Raw genomic sequence first — 15,267 nt, forward strand, 5'->3', positions numbered from 1 at the left:
TTTGGGAGCAACCTTTACCTCTTTGTATCTTGGCAATGATGCGCAGCGGTTTGAACACTAAGGTGAATGAGGTTAGTAATTTGCACGATATCGCTGTGAGGAAATATTTGAGAGATGTTTTTATTTATTGCAATAACTAAGTCCACCGGAATTAAAGAGTGCACTAAAAGTGAAAACAAGTTTAGAGGGAGGAAGGAGTTGGGAGGCAATGTATAAGCAAGGGGCTCTTGGCAAGCTGTTTTGAGAATACAGCCGCAAAGCCACGTGGATAAAAAAAAAAAAAAAAAAATGGGGTGGGGCACACTCAGATGCCAAGCCAAGGAACTCTGCCCTGGAGGAGCGTCTCTGGGGTAACCTTCCAAGATGTGAGCCATCTCGAGTGAGGCAGGCGTGTGCTCCAAGCAGGGATTTTTCTTGTGAATGAGAAAAGGGGCAATCTGTGATTCTCTTCTACTAAATGGCAGTAAGTAGTCCCAAGGCAGCTATCTGGACAGTTTGGAAAGAGATAATCCTTTCGGAGTCCAGACTGTAATGTGTCTTTGGGAAAAGTCTTCGCAATTTGAATGTGTACTAAGGGAGGTAATTTCTTCTTCTCTTCCTGGAGAAAGATCAGTAAATGTAACAAATGTTGAGAGATGTCTTCCTTTCTTTTTACTTTTCCTTCCTGTTTTTACTTCCTTCCCCATCAAACCACATTCTTTTCCAATAACCTTAAAGGTTACAGTGTGTCAAAGGCTATCCAGAACTGGATGGTTTTTCTACCTGTTTACTCTGCAACTTCATCCAGGTATTCCCACATGCTTCCTGTTATAGGATCAGGCCCACTTTTGGCTTACAGCAGGGCATTTAGAGAGCTCCAACTTTTGTAAGTAAACATTTCACCGATTATGTAAACATTTTTTTCTAATTAAATTGCTTATGTGATCTAAATTTTTGGCTTGATCATGACTTATTTCACACCCTTGCAAATAAAAGTATTTTCCTAGAAGCACCTTAAAAAATAGAGCGTGCCACTCTATTCAATGTCAATATAAATTGTTTGGGGAAGGAGGACTGGGATTGCACACTGCATTGCTGGTACTGCACTGGTGCTGTACTGGTGCTGTATATGTATTATGTCATTTAATTTTCATTAATAAGCTTGCACATTTTTACATGCTTACTTTACGAATGAAGGAAAGGAGGCTCAGAGAAGTAATTTGCTTAAGATCATATAGCTAAATAAACGGCAAAGCTGGAATTTGAACCTAGATTTGTCTGATTACAAACCATGACACTATATTGCTTATGCATATGGTCCATAGTTCTGTCTTCAAATACAACATGTTCAAAGCCAAACTTATTTTTCCAATATTCCCCCTGGTTGATGTTTCTCCTACTAGGTTTCCTAGTTCAAAGGCCACTGATTACCAAAACACTGAAGGTAAGAACTTGGTCGGTGAGTCCATTGGTCGGTCAGTCTCTCTCTCTCTGTCTCGCTCTCTGTCTCTCTGTCTCTGTCTCTCTCTCTCTCTCTCTCTCTCACACACACACACACACACACACTCCTCTACTTCTTTTTCTATGGCTTTAGATTAGCAGATTAGCCTCACAACACTTTCCTGCCATATGATAATATAGCTTCCCAAATCATCTGTCTGCTTCCATTCTTGTTTTCTGACTTATCCAAGCCACATATTAACAGACCCAATAATACACCATGTAGAGATAAATAATACCTCATTTTTCTGAAGATCAGTCTTTCAGCTGACTCAGCCTTCTAAGAGCCTCAAACACCTATAAGAAAAGGTATTTGGAAACCCCAAATAGCAATTCCAAACCCTGTGCTATGGAAAGACTGGAGCTGTCACTCAGGATTTTACTGGCTTTTTTGAAAGGAGTATCACTAGCTTAGCTTATACTTTTCTGCAGTCTGCAGCTAGTTTAGAAGCAGTAAGATTCAAAACAGGTGGACTACTGCTACAGGAGAGCCATTTAAAGCTTTGTTACTGAAAGTGTGGACCCCAGACCAGCAACATTTGCATCACCCTGGAGCTTGCTAGAAATTCCGAATCTCATACTTCCTTCTACACCTGCTGAACTGGGATGTGCATTTAAACAAGATCCCCAAGTAACTTGTAGGCATATTAACATTTTAGGTGCACTGATTTAAAGCAAATTAGGTATTTGAAAATCAAACTCTACAACAAATTGGGGGTACTCATGTTTCCATTAAGACCCACATAGATATCTTCTTAAAAAATAGGCTATTAATGAATTTTAGATCACTGAATTGCTTTTTAAAAAGGTTTATGACAGGGGCCGGGTGCGGTGGCTCGCGACTGTAATCCCAGTATTTTGGGAGGTTGAAAAGCGGGTGGATTGCTTGAGCTCAGGAGTTTGAGACCAGTTTGGGGAACACGCCAAGAGAACATGCCTGTCTCTACAAAAAGTACAAAAATTAGCCTGGCATGGTGATGCGTGCCTGTAGTCCCAGCTACTTGCTAGGCTGAGGTGGAAGGATTGCTTGAGCCTGGGAGGCACAGGTTGCAGTGAGCCGAGATTGTACCACTGCACTCCAGCCTGGGTGACAGAGTGAGACCCTGTTACCCCCTCCAAAAATAATGTTTATAACAGCACATGACCATAGTTTTCTAAGGCCGTGGTTTAGACGTGGGATATCAGTTGGTATTACAAGTAGAAGGGGAAATTGTCACTAACCTTCCATGCTAAATCCTATTTATCTATACTACTCTCTTAACTATCAGTCTAGGTATGCCTATTAATGTACCACATTAATGAGACTGTTTATGTAGAAAAAGGTTGAGAACTAGTGGATAGTGTTTCTCAGACATTTCACATTAGCTCTGACGGTAGAGGATAATGAACATTTATCTCTGGAGGTCAAAGTGTCCATCATAATAATGAATTTAAGTCTCGTGTAGTATATTTATTTAAATGTTACATTGTTCAATGTTTAAAAATATAAAAAATTAACTCCAAACGAATGCAATGAACAAGGTAAGTAACTCAAAATTTGTTACATCCTAAGGTGATAACATTTTCCCAGACATTTTAGAACTTAAATAAAATGTTTCATAAGTGAACAAAAACTAGATGTAGGTGGGGGAAGGAATCTTCCTAGCATTCCAATTGTATCTCTAAATATATTTTTACTGATAGACTTGGGAACCATGTATATTCTTATTTATAAGATAACACAACCTGGGTTCCATTAAACTTACAAATAAACTGTGAAAACCCTTTTTAAGTTGGAGACTCCATAGACATACAAATGTTACTGCCACTGTTAAAAAACATCAGCTTATATTTTTACTACGATGTGAGAGTGTAGCATCAAGTCTGATGCTCAAGCTAAAGAATGTCAAACGATAATAACAGGAAGAAAATTCACAAGTGTTATGGAATTTCTCACCTTGGTTTATAACCAAGAGAATCTAAAACATATGTCTACACAAATACTTGTATGTGAACGTGCATAGCAGCATTATCCATCCATAATGGCCAAAAAGAATAGTCCAAGGGTTCATTAACTGTTGAATGGATAGCCACAAGTGGTATATCCATACAATAGAATATTGCTCAGCAAGGAAAATGAAATACTGATATATGTTACAACATGGAGGAACCTTGAAAACATTATGCTAAGGGGAAGAAGCCAGTCACAAAAGGCCACATAATGTATGATTCCATTTATATGAAATGTCCACAATAGACAAATCTATAGAGACAGAAAGCAGATTGGTGGTGGTGTGGAGCTGGGAATGGGAGGGGGAACTGACTGTAAATGGGCATGAGGGAATGTTTTGGGGTGATGGAATGTTCTAAAACTGGATTGTGGTAATAGTTGTACATATCTACACATTTGCTAAACGTATTCCAATGATATATTTACAACGGGTAAATTATACTTCAGTACAATGGTTAAAAATTTAAAAAACACTTAAAAATGCCCCAAAAGAAGTCCCACAAAACTTGAAAAGAGGTTAACTCTCTAAGATTATATGGCAAGAATATAGGCATCACACATCCACCCCTGTCCCCAGCATATCGTCACATAAGACACATGTACCTGGTTTGATAATCATAGTGCTGAGGCGTTCCAGGCATCTGTGTATTCTTAACATGCTTGACAAAAGAAAGATGCACTTAATTCATTAACAGCATCCTGACAATCACACTGCCAAAGAGAAGGCTGAAGAAACACTTTAAGGTAATAAAAGCTCCTATGTCATTGATAGCATGAAGATGGACTGGCATCAAGGTCTATTTTAATGTTATATTATTACTGGTCAACCTCTTTTTACCTTTCTGACATTTAACAATAACTCATGGTAAGTTGAATGATACTACAATGGCATCCATTCCTCTCTATGTAATATGTAAATATATCATACTAAAGTTTTAGTGTTTATTGATCAAATAGATAAATGACCATTTACATCCAACCATTTTCTTACCTCCCAAATCCAGACATATTATATGAGAAAAGTTAGTGTATGGACAGTGATAAGGTTTGGATATTTGTCCCTTCCAAATCTCATGTTGAAATGTGATTCTCAGTGTTGGGGGTGAGGCCTAGTGGGGGCGATTGGATCATGGGGGTGGATCTCTCATGAATGATTTAGTATCATCCCCTTGGTGATAAGTGAGTTCTCACTCAGTTCATGCAAGATCTGCTTGTTTAAAAGTCTGGGACATCTTGCTTCTCTCTGTCTTCCTCCTGCTCTTGCCATGTGGTGTGTTTCCTTCCACTTAACCTTCACATCATGATTGTAAACTTCCTGAGGCCCTTACCAGAAGTGGAGCAGTTGTTGGCCCCATACTTACTATACAGCTTACAAAACCATGAGCCAGTTAATCCTGTTTTCTTTATATACTACCCAGTCTCAGGTATTCCTTTATAGTGACACAAGAAACATCCTAATACAGACAGTTAAACTAACACCAGACACAATCTTTTATTGGAATATTTTATTTACATTTTATATTTAAAGAGAATCAATACAAATCGGGACATATTTACAGCATTTCAAATCAGCGTACAAGAATGCAATGGTTTCATCCATTCAGCAAACAAAAATACATGTCTGTTTTATTTTTGCCTAAATTCTGCTAGAATCTGAACAAAATTCTAAAACAAAAGATAAGCCATACAGAGTACAAATAAAGTGCATTTTTAAATAGCTCTATTTAACTTTGGTGGATGAAGCTTCAAACTTTGTATTAAGGCACCTGGAATTCTCCCCTGCTTCTTTTTCAAACACCAGGAAAATGCATTCACAAAATTTATAGTTACATGGACAGAATTTTAGTTTATCTAATGTAATTTTAGCCCATTTAGGTCAAACATAAACTCAATTTTCAAAGTAACATTGTTTGGAAAACATTTTCAACAGACTAATTTTACAGAACATTTTTTTTCTGTAGACTAATTCATGCACAAAGATCAATGACCAATATTAGTGTTACTTACTCTGTCATTACCATTTTCAAACAGTATGATGATTCATATACTGTGCTTTTGAAAAATCCCACAAGTTTGAGAAATAGTTACACAGTATTTTTGTAAGGAACCTTTTTGTCTAATCTTGTGTCAAGTTGATGTCACTAATACCAATCAATTCAGTCCATAATCTCTGATAAACTATGGTTGACACTCACATGAAGTACATTCAGCCTAATTTTAAAAACAAGAAAAAGTTAAAATGAATATTTTGCTTTAATCTTGTTCTATTAACCTAAAGTAGCTTAAATAGACATTTCAAGAAGAACTAGCCTAAGTTTGCACTGCTTTTTACATTACAATTCCAGATCAATATAAGCACCTGGAGAAAAACCCTGACACATATAGCCCAAGCTAAAGTAGTAGTATTTTTCATTAAGATACTATCATAAAATAAAGTGATTACAGCTACTCCACATTTTAAAAGCAACATGTTTTTATAAGAAAATTGTTATAAATGAAAAACATGACTTCTTGAAGACAGTTTTGAATGTCTAAAAATGTTGCTATCACTATTGAGAGGAAACTTGCCTATGAAAAACATTATAATGAGTTTGTGGAAAAAAGTTAACAGGTTAAATATTTTAAGCCATTTAACTATAGCATAATATTAGTCATCTCTGCACTTTCAGTATCACTCTTATTTTATTAAATTTATCCAGTTTATTAATAGAAACTAGGCCCTGATTGGCAGTTCTGTTATTACTAACGGTTCAAGTTTTCTATTGACACAGACTTTAAGATTTAATTTCTCGAACAGCAGTCTCTTGATCAGGAGTTTCATCTTCTTCAAAAGTTGGGTTGTCAACATGAGGAACAACATCCACTGCCACAGAATTTGCTTCATGGTTTACCAGCTGTAGATTTTCATCTTTAAAAAGAAATAGCAATTTTAGGATGATTTTGCCCCTCTCTTCTTTTAAGACAAAATTCATCATTTAGTCCCAAGAAGTCTTTCTTATTTAATTTCATCATACTCTGATTATCATACTCATTCCCTATACCTTTAATAATTATATGATTTATGCTATATCTTATATAAAGCATATATGGCATTATTATATTGATTTATAATTGCCCCTTTTTGGATTCACACACATGGGTTTATTTCTACCCAGATTATAGCCTCCTTAAGAGCAAAAATTATGTCTTCTACTTCTTCCTTACCTTAAATATAACAAGCTGTTAAATCTGGCTATACATTTTTTAAGTGTCCAAACCTGGGAACTTAAAAAAATTACCAATGCTTCTTCATACACATAAATATAGATAGATAGACTTAAAAAATCAACCAGGAAGTTGGAAGGATGCCCAAAATTGAATACAAACAGTAATAAATGAACTTAATTGTATTATAAATGAAATACATAACCATGTGAAGAGCACGGGGAAGAAAACAACTAAACTTAAATAAGTTTGGAAAACAGCATTTTGACTCTAACCTGTAAGGCTAAAAACAAAAAGAATTGTACACTAGTTACTGACATTGTTTTACACAGGTGTATGTGTTAGCAACGCTGAAACTATTTTATGTATATTCTATAATTGAACAAATAAGTAAAAATACTGTGGATAAAAAGAGTCTTTCTCCTTTCACTGTCGGAGAAAGGAGTTACAAATAAATAAAGGGAGAGGCCAGAATGAACCCTGTGGTGTTGGATTGGAATCAGACGTATTAGTAGGGTCATTGTTTTTCAGATAAATAGATAAAATGACAGAGAAATAATGTATATGTATGTGTATATTTGTGAGGGTAAATATATATATTTTCTAGTCTTGTTCACTAAAAGGGCCAATAGCAATGACACCCTAGTAGCAATAAACATGTCTGTTGCTCAGATTCTGGTTTTGAAATAACATTCTCCAGTAAAAGGCCTCCTGAAGAAGTGGCTGATTCTAGGGCTAGGACAGGGAAAGTACAAGGTTAACCTAGATTTTAGCCTAGGGACCAGCAAACTCCAGCCTACCCACCATAGCTAAAAGTGTTTATCATGGTTGTAAAAGGTTGTAAAACAAACCAACAAAAACAAAAAATAAGGGTATGAAAATGAAGACTTACGGCCTTCAAAGCCTAACATATTTACTATGTGGCCCCTTACAGAAAAAGTTGGCTAATCCCAGACCTAGAACACCTTGTGTTACCAGAAAGTAAGAAAGCTGAAAGAACACAGAAATCAACTTGAACAAGTTCCCAATGACCAAATCTAGGATGATATGAGCAAGGGATAAATGATGAGAATGATATTATAGAATGAACGAAACATCTAGGATCCCATAGTATAATAAATAAATAATTGAATAAATAAATGGAGGAGAAGGAATAGCTCTTCCTTACATTAGAAGTTTAATCAATAAATGTACAAAGAATGATGGAGACAGAAAATCACCATTTGGTAAATACTTCAGCAATAATTACTGCAAGCAAGAAGCATCAATGATTGCTAAAAGTAGTGGGTAGAAGTATGATGAGAACCAGGACATTTGTGTAGTCTCCAAGTATCTCTCCATAAGATATTTAATAATTACAAAGGGAAAAATAGTAACTTTAAAGGGAGAAACCTGGCAGACACCACCTTAACCAAGTGGGCAAAGTTTGAATCATCAGTAATAAGACACCAACATCATGTGCTTCCTGGAATGATATGGGGGCACTGAAAGGGGCACAACATCAGTTCTGTAGTATTCTTGACAAAAATGGACAATAAATTTAATCACTCGGAAACAGCAGACTTGCCCAAATTGAGGGACACTCTAGAAAATAACTGACCAGTAATCTTCAGAAGTGTCAAGGTCGTGAAAGACAAAGAACGAAGAAGTGTCACAGATTGAAGACTAAGACACATGACAATTAAATGCAATGTGGGATCCTGGGACAGAAAAAGGACATTAGTGGGCCAACTGGTGAAATTTGAGTAAAGTTTATAGTTTTGATAATAACATTTTATCAGCAAATTTCCTGGTTTTGATAATTGTATATGGTTACATAAGATGTTAACATTTGGAGAAGCTGGGCAAAGGGTATATGGGCATTTTTGGTATTATTTTTGAAATGTTTTTGTCAGTCAGTCTGAAATCATTTCAAAAGTAAAATAAAAAATACCTGTGCCCGGGCCCTGCACCTCATGTTAAATCACAGTTGCTCTGAGTTACAGCCCAAACATCAGCAAAGTTTAAAATCTCTCCAGGTGATTCTCATGTACAGCCGGGATTGACAGTAGGGCCCTTATTCAATGGTTCTCAAAATGTGGTCCCTGGACTAGTAGCATCAGTATCACCCGGGAACCTATTAGAAATGAAAATTCCTAGGCATCACTCAAGACCCACTGAGTCAGAAACTCTGATGGTGACCTCTCTGTTTTAATAAGCCCTCCAGGTGACTCAATGAATAGTTTGAAAACCAGTGCTCTAATAGAACTTAGCCCAATGATGTGACACACAACATGAACTATGTGTATTTACAAAGTTATGCAAATCAACTATCACCATAAGAATCAATGGCTAATACAAAAGACGAAAGATTCTTAAACTAGTAATATGTAATCCCAGACAAAATGAAATCTGGTTTAACTGGTCATTCATTCAACACAAATTTGAGTATCTACTATGTGCTAGGTGCTAGACAGACAACAGCGAATATAAGACACTGTTCTTACCCAAAGGAACTTTAGAAGTTTTAATACAATTCAGTGTAGTAAGTGCAATGATTGAAGTTCTGTGGAAGCCAACAGTAGGGCCATCACATCTAGTCAAGAGAGGCTTCTCAAAGAGGTGTCAGTCTTAAAGGAGAAACAGGAGTTATACTGGGCTCCCCTAATTTCTTGGGCAAGGAAGAATGGAAGGAATAGACAAAGAGAAGATAGTGGCTCAAACTATGACTGTGGAATTAAGGTTGGAAATTAGGGGACAGAGTTGAGAACACAGATATTTAATCAATAGGAAGGGGAAGTGGGAAGAATTTGGGATATCCTTAGTTTCTGTTTTGGGGCACTTGGGTGAGTATTACTATTATCCAAATTAAGAATACAGGAGGAGGAATATGGATCGCTATTTCATTTGCTTTTCAAATCTCTGCAAAATCTGTTGTGCTTACCTCTTCTCCCACCCCACCTCTACCCACAGAATAACAGAACACAAAAAGAGTAGATTGGAATGTTGTTTTTTAAGACTAGCAACAAATTATCTTGTACACTCTCTTTTATCTTTACTGAATTCTATTACCACACAATTATGAGAGTACAAGATCATCTGGAGCAATCAGACAATGATTCTCTATTATAGGTAGAATAATCCACCCATTATTAAGATACTTATAACTAGTTTATATTCAAGGGAAGATATATACAAGAAATACAAAGTTTGCCTCTGCATGGTTACATTCATTGTGCTATCTTCAGAAGTGGTATCTATGGCACTGATAAGCCTATGAGGACAAAGGTTTATATCATAGGAAGCTGAAAGTTTCATAAGTCATCTTGACAATCAGTTTTTGTTTTACTTTTATGCTAGAATTAAATCATCTCAAAACGAGGATTGAGAGAAGACTTTCAAACCAACAAAAACATAGAAAAGATTGAGGTTAAAGAAAGGGAAAATAATTTTTATAAGGGTTTTATCTTTATAGGGAAAAACAGAACTCCCTAAAATTTCTCATTTGGCATAAAATTACTAAGTTGCAATACGAATTCACATGAATTTTGAAAATGATATATTCAATTTTAGTTTCTAACAGTTTGTTCATTTCATGGTAAATAGTCAACAGGTGGCAGCACATACCATTCTTAAACAGTTTCCTATTTGCAAAACATGGTTTCTGGAGAAGCTGGGCATAAATCAAGCTTTTGTAAATTGAATTCTATTTTATTATTTCAGAATTCCTTTATCTTAACTTCTGCTTTATCTGCAATGAACAATGGCTTCTAAAGTTTAAAGTTTCTCCTTACCCTCTGTAAGTAGTTAATAAGCCAAGATTTAAATGCATCAGAGAGAAGCTTTCCAATAAATCTTTCTTTTGTAAATAATCCCCACTCTGATGCATTTCATCTATTTCAAATACATTTGAATATATGAATATTAAGGTAGGGGTGCATCCTTCACGGCATTATTTTAAGCAGAAAAAACTTGGATCATGATAATGGCTGAATGGAACAAATGCTAAAAAGCAAGAGTACTATACAGGCATATGATCCACAATGGATTGTAGCGCACTCATTAACCTTTAGTATGCTTACTTGTTGACTGCACATGTTCCTCCAGAGGCGGTTCATCTGCTCCCTGTACTGAAGCATATCCAGATGATGCAGTCTCGCTGCGATTATCCTCTTCATGGGAGGAGGCACTATTGGATGTTTCATTGGATACAGGGACTTGTAAGGACACTGAACCATCTTCAACATCCACCTTTAAAGAGCATTTGAAAAAATTAAAAGCCTTTCAGTGTACATGCTTTTCCTCGACATATCACTTCAAAGTTTCTTTATAGGTGACTCATTGCAGCAATATTTCTTAACCTTTTAAACCTATGATCCCTTTTGATGGTCACAGGTCTCTTGTTTGCCCCAGTCAAAACAGAGTAACTGGGTCCACCAATGGGGTGAAAGATGCTATAGGCAGAGTGCACTCTCATCTGACATGTTCATTTGAGTGATCCCAGCACTTCATAAAATAATGCTGGGTACAAGTTAGGCCCTAAAAAGTCATGCTGTCCCCTATGGAACTTGAGAACCACTGTCATCTATGTATCTTCCCATGTCAAGATCTGAGCTTGATTTTATGTTGTATCTTGAAAATAGGCCTTTTTTTCATTTACCAAATATAAAATTATAATTTAGTATTTATTATGCTTTCTCAAATTATGTCTGCTTATTTAACTCCAAGTTTGGTCATTATGCAACATTAAAAGATTACAAAAATAGAAAGAGGGATGCCAAGTTGGTGGTTTACATGGTTATCATTTCAAATTCTGACCAAATAATGAGTGTATTTGGAAAGAGGGAGGAAGAAGGAAAATGGAGATGGCCCAAGATGGCACCTCATTGTCTATATGATATAAATATGTCTGGTTTTAGGTATACACTATAAGTATGGCATATTACATAGCTACAAAATAAGGATGTTATTTTGTTATTTTCCCCAAAGCCCAGGCATATATTCTTCATATAAATAACATATTAATGTTTACCTCAATTCCCAAAGCTTTGAGTATGTCACATTTGCACATGGGGCAAGTCCTGTGTTCTAACAGCCATGGGTCAACACATGTCTTATGGAAAATATGGCTAATGCAGAAAAAAACATAATTATCAGTTATGAAGTAGCAACACTTTGCCTAATATATATTAACAGATTACTTAGTGTAACTTTTAGTCTTTGAATGGATGCCTTTTCTTTTAAACACACTATTCATACAATGAAGGAACCACAGAAACAAAATTTGGAAATTCCATAATACAGTACTTTTAAATGTAAAAGCCTCACTACCCTAGCTCCAAAACAATATTTTCAGTACTCATTTGAAAATGGCTAGGATGCTACCTGACCTAAGACTTTGTTCATTATTTCAAATCTTAAACAGTTATGATTCCCTAACTGATAAATGGTACAGTCATTCTCAATAATATAGTCCAATATAGTATTGAGTACAACAACACCGTACTGATGCTTTAGGCAATGTGATATGTTCCAAGAGCATCACTATTGTATTAAATAGCTAAGAGAAGGAGTGTTAATAACAACCTTCAGGAGAGGGATAATTTATAAAACTAAGGCATGAACACTTCCAAATAGATGCTCATGAGTTGATTTCATTTTATTGTTTTCTCAATGGATTAGACTACATTAAAAAAAAATATATATATATATAGTGCTGGCTAGGTTCTCAGTTTTCTATGGAATTAGTTTAGAATAAATTGAACCAGATTACAGTTAGACTTATACCAATTTCAGTAGTATTAATAAATGAATGAACATAAAAATAAACCATTCTACATTTAAATGAAAATAAGTTAAAAAATAAACATTTTTTACATTAATGTGGAAATATTCAAAATAGTTTTCTTCCATCACAATCATTTTTGTGGGTCAGCTATTTTTATTGAAGATATAGAAGAAAATCAAACTTACTTGCAGGTTAAGATGCGTACCAAATCATTTGGTTTATACAATTCAATGCACACAGCACAACTGTCTCCATCAGGGCCAATTTCCTACAAGCAAGTAGTTATTGTTACTCTGACAGATAAGAAAAAATATATTAAACTACAGAAGAAGATCAGAACATACATGCACTTAACCAGCCTAAATTCCTATAAAAGGAGGAGCATTATATCACTGAATGGTTATGTAACTGTAAAGTTCCCAAAGGTGATTTAAAATTATCCAGACTTTAAAAAGGTAAAAGAATAAAGTGAAACAAAAGGGGAAAAGAACCAAGAGAAACGTGTAGCACTGATTTAAACTATTTTTCCTGATTTTAGAATTCATAAAATACCATTTGTATAAGTTCTATAACTTTTCTCATTAAAAAAAATTAAGGTATAATTCATATACAGTAAAATTCACCCTTTTAATGTACATTTCTGCACGTTTTGAAAAATATGTAGTTACTTAATCCTTATCACAATCAAGATATAGAATAGTGCTATTACTCCCAACAAACTCCTCCAAACTCTTTGTAGTTATCCTTTCCTCTCATCCCCACCTCCTGGCAACCACTGATCTGTTTTTATAGTTTTGGCTTTCCCAGAATATCATATAAATGGAATTATGCATTATCTAGCTTTTGAGTCCGGATTTTTTAAACTTAGTATAATGCATTTGAGATTCATCCATAATGCTGTATGTATCAGTGGGGTTCCCATCACACTTTTATTGCTAAATAGTATTCCATGATACATATGTACCACAGTTTATCCATTCACCAGTTGAGCAATATTTGGCTTTTCTCCAGTATTTGACAATTATGAATAAAGCTGCTATGAACAGTTGTGTTTTTATGTGAACATAGATTTTTTTCTCCCTTTAGAGTAAATATCTAGTAGTGAGATTGCTAGGTGTTATGGTAAGTGTATTTTCAACTTCAGAAGGAACTGCCAAACATTTTCAAATTGGCTATACATTTTGCATTCTTACCAGCAAATGAATGAGAGTACCAGTTGCTCCAAATCTTGACCAGCTCTTGGTATTTTCAGTTGTATGTATTTTAGCCATTCTAATGAATGTACAATGGTATTTCATTGTGGCTTTAATTTGTATTTCTTTAATTATTAATGATGTTGAACATCTTTTGTGTGCTTATTTGCCATTCATATTTTTTTGGTGGATTGTCTGTTTTGCTTGCCAGTTTTCTGTTAGGTTGTTTGTATTCTTACTGTTATATTTTGAGAGTTCTTTATATTCTAGGTACAGCTCTTTAACAGACATATGATTTGCAAATACTTTCTCCCAGTCTGTACCTTATCTTTTCCTTCTTTTAACAGTGCCATTCAAAGAACAGAAATTCTTTTTTTTTTTTGAGATGGAGTCTCGCTCTGTCGCCCGGGCTGGAGTGCAGTGGCCGGATCTCAGCTCACTGCAAGCTCCGCCTCCTCAGCTCACTGCAAGCTCCGCCTCCCGGGTTTATGCCATTCTCCTGCCTCAGCCTCCCGAGTAGCTGGGACTACAGGCGCTCGCCACCTCGCCTGGCTAGTTTTTTGTATTTTTTTAGTAGAGACAGGGTTTCACCGGGTTAGCCAGGATGGTCTCGATCTCCTGACCTCGTGATCCGCCTGCCTCGGCCTCCCAAAGTGCTGGGCAGAAATTCTTTTATTATTATTATACTTTAAGTTCTAGGGTACATGTGCATAACGTGCAGGTTTGTTACATATGTATACTTGTGCCATGTTGGTGTGCTGTACCCATCAACTCGTCAGTACCCATCAACTCATCATTTACATCAGATATAACTCCCAATTTTGACAAGGCCAAATGTACCATTTTTTTTCCTTTTTTGGACTTGTTTTTGGAGTTATATCTAAGAAATATTTGTCACCCAAGTCATAAAAATATTTTTCTTTAAAGTTTTCTTCTAAAAATTTCATAGTTCTAGGTTTTATGTTAAGGTTTATGATCTATTGAAATAATGCTTACATAGGGTATGAAGAATGGATTTAAGTTCTTTTTTGTTTGTCTGTTTGCTTGTTTCTTGCTTAAGGATATCTAATCACTGCATATGGATAGCCAACAACTGGCTATCCTCCTGAAAAGGCTATCCTTTCTTCATTGAATTGCTTTTTCACTTTTATGGAAAGTCAATCGACCATATATGTGTGGGTTTATTTCTGGACTCTCTCTTCTGTTCCATTGATCTATAAATCTATCCTTTTTCCAATACAACACTATCTTGACTGCTGTGACTTTAAAATAATTCTGCAAATCAGGTAGTATGAATCATCCAAAGTTGTTCTTTATCAAAATTGTTTTGTTTATTCTAGTTCTTTTGCATTTTCATCTAAGCTTAGAATCAGCCTGCCAATTTCTATCAAAGATTTATACTAGGATTTTTATTGAAACTGCATCAAATCCATAAATTAGTTTGGTGGGGAACCGACATCTTAACAACAGCAAGTCTTCTGACCCATGAACATGGTATATGTTTCCATTTATTTAGATCTTCTTTGATTTCTCTCTTTCATTAGTGTTTTACAGTTTCATGGCTTTGGTAAGATTTAAAATGGTGTATTATTTCCATAAGTGCTATAGCTATTTTTGAAATACATGTTTTACCC

At 35.4% G+C, this 15,267-nt stretch overlaps 1 protein-coding gene across 2 annotated transcripts in view; it reads right to left on the reverse strand.

Moving 5' to 3' along the window:
* Window positions 1-4,936: 4,936 nt before the first annotated feature.
* RNF128 (ring finger protein 128) overlaps window positions 4,937-15,267 on the reverse strand; it is a 112,152-nt gene continuing 101,821 nt past the window's right edge. For both annotated transcript variants that reach the window (XM_023203048.1, XM_023203047.1), the window contains exons 4-7: window positions 12,626-12,708; window positions 11,685-11,781; window positions 10,735-10,903; window positions 4,937-6,377 (exon numbers count right to left, since the gene is read on the reverse strand). In XM_023203048.1, the coding sequence (XP_023058816.1) occupies window positions 6,244-6,377; window positions 10,735-10,903; window positions 11,685-11,781; window positions 12,626-12,708 (483 nt within the window). In that variant the 3' untranslated portion in view covers window positions 4,937-6,243. The remainder of the gene's footprint in view (window positions 6,378-10,734; window positions 10,904-11,684; window positions 11,782-12,625; window positions 12,709-15,267) is intronic.

The sequence above is a fragment of the Piliocolobus tephrosceles genome, chromosome 12 (assembly GCF_002776525.5).
Source record: "Piliocolobus tephrosceles isolate RC106 chromosome 12, ASM277652v3, whole genome shotgun sequence".
Lineage (NCBI taxonomy): Eukaryota > Metazoa > Chordata > Mammalia > Primates > Cercopithecidae > Piliocolobus > Piliocolobus tephrosceles.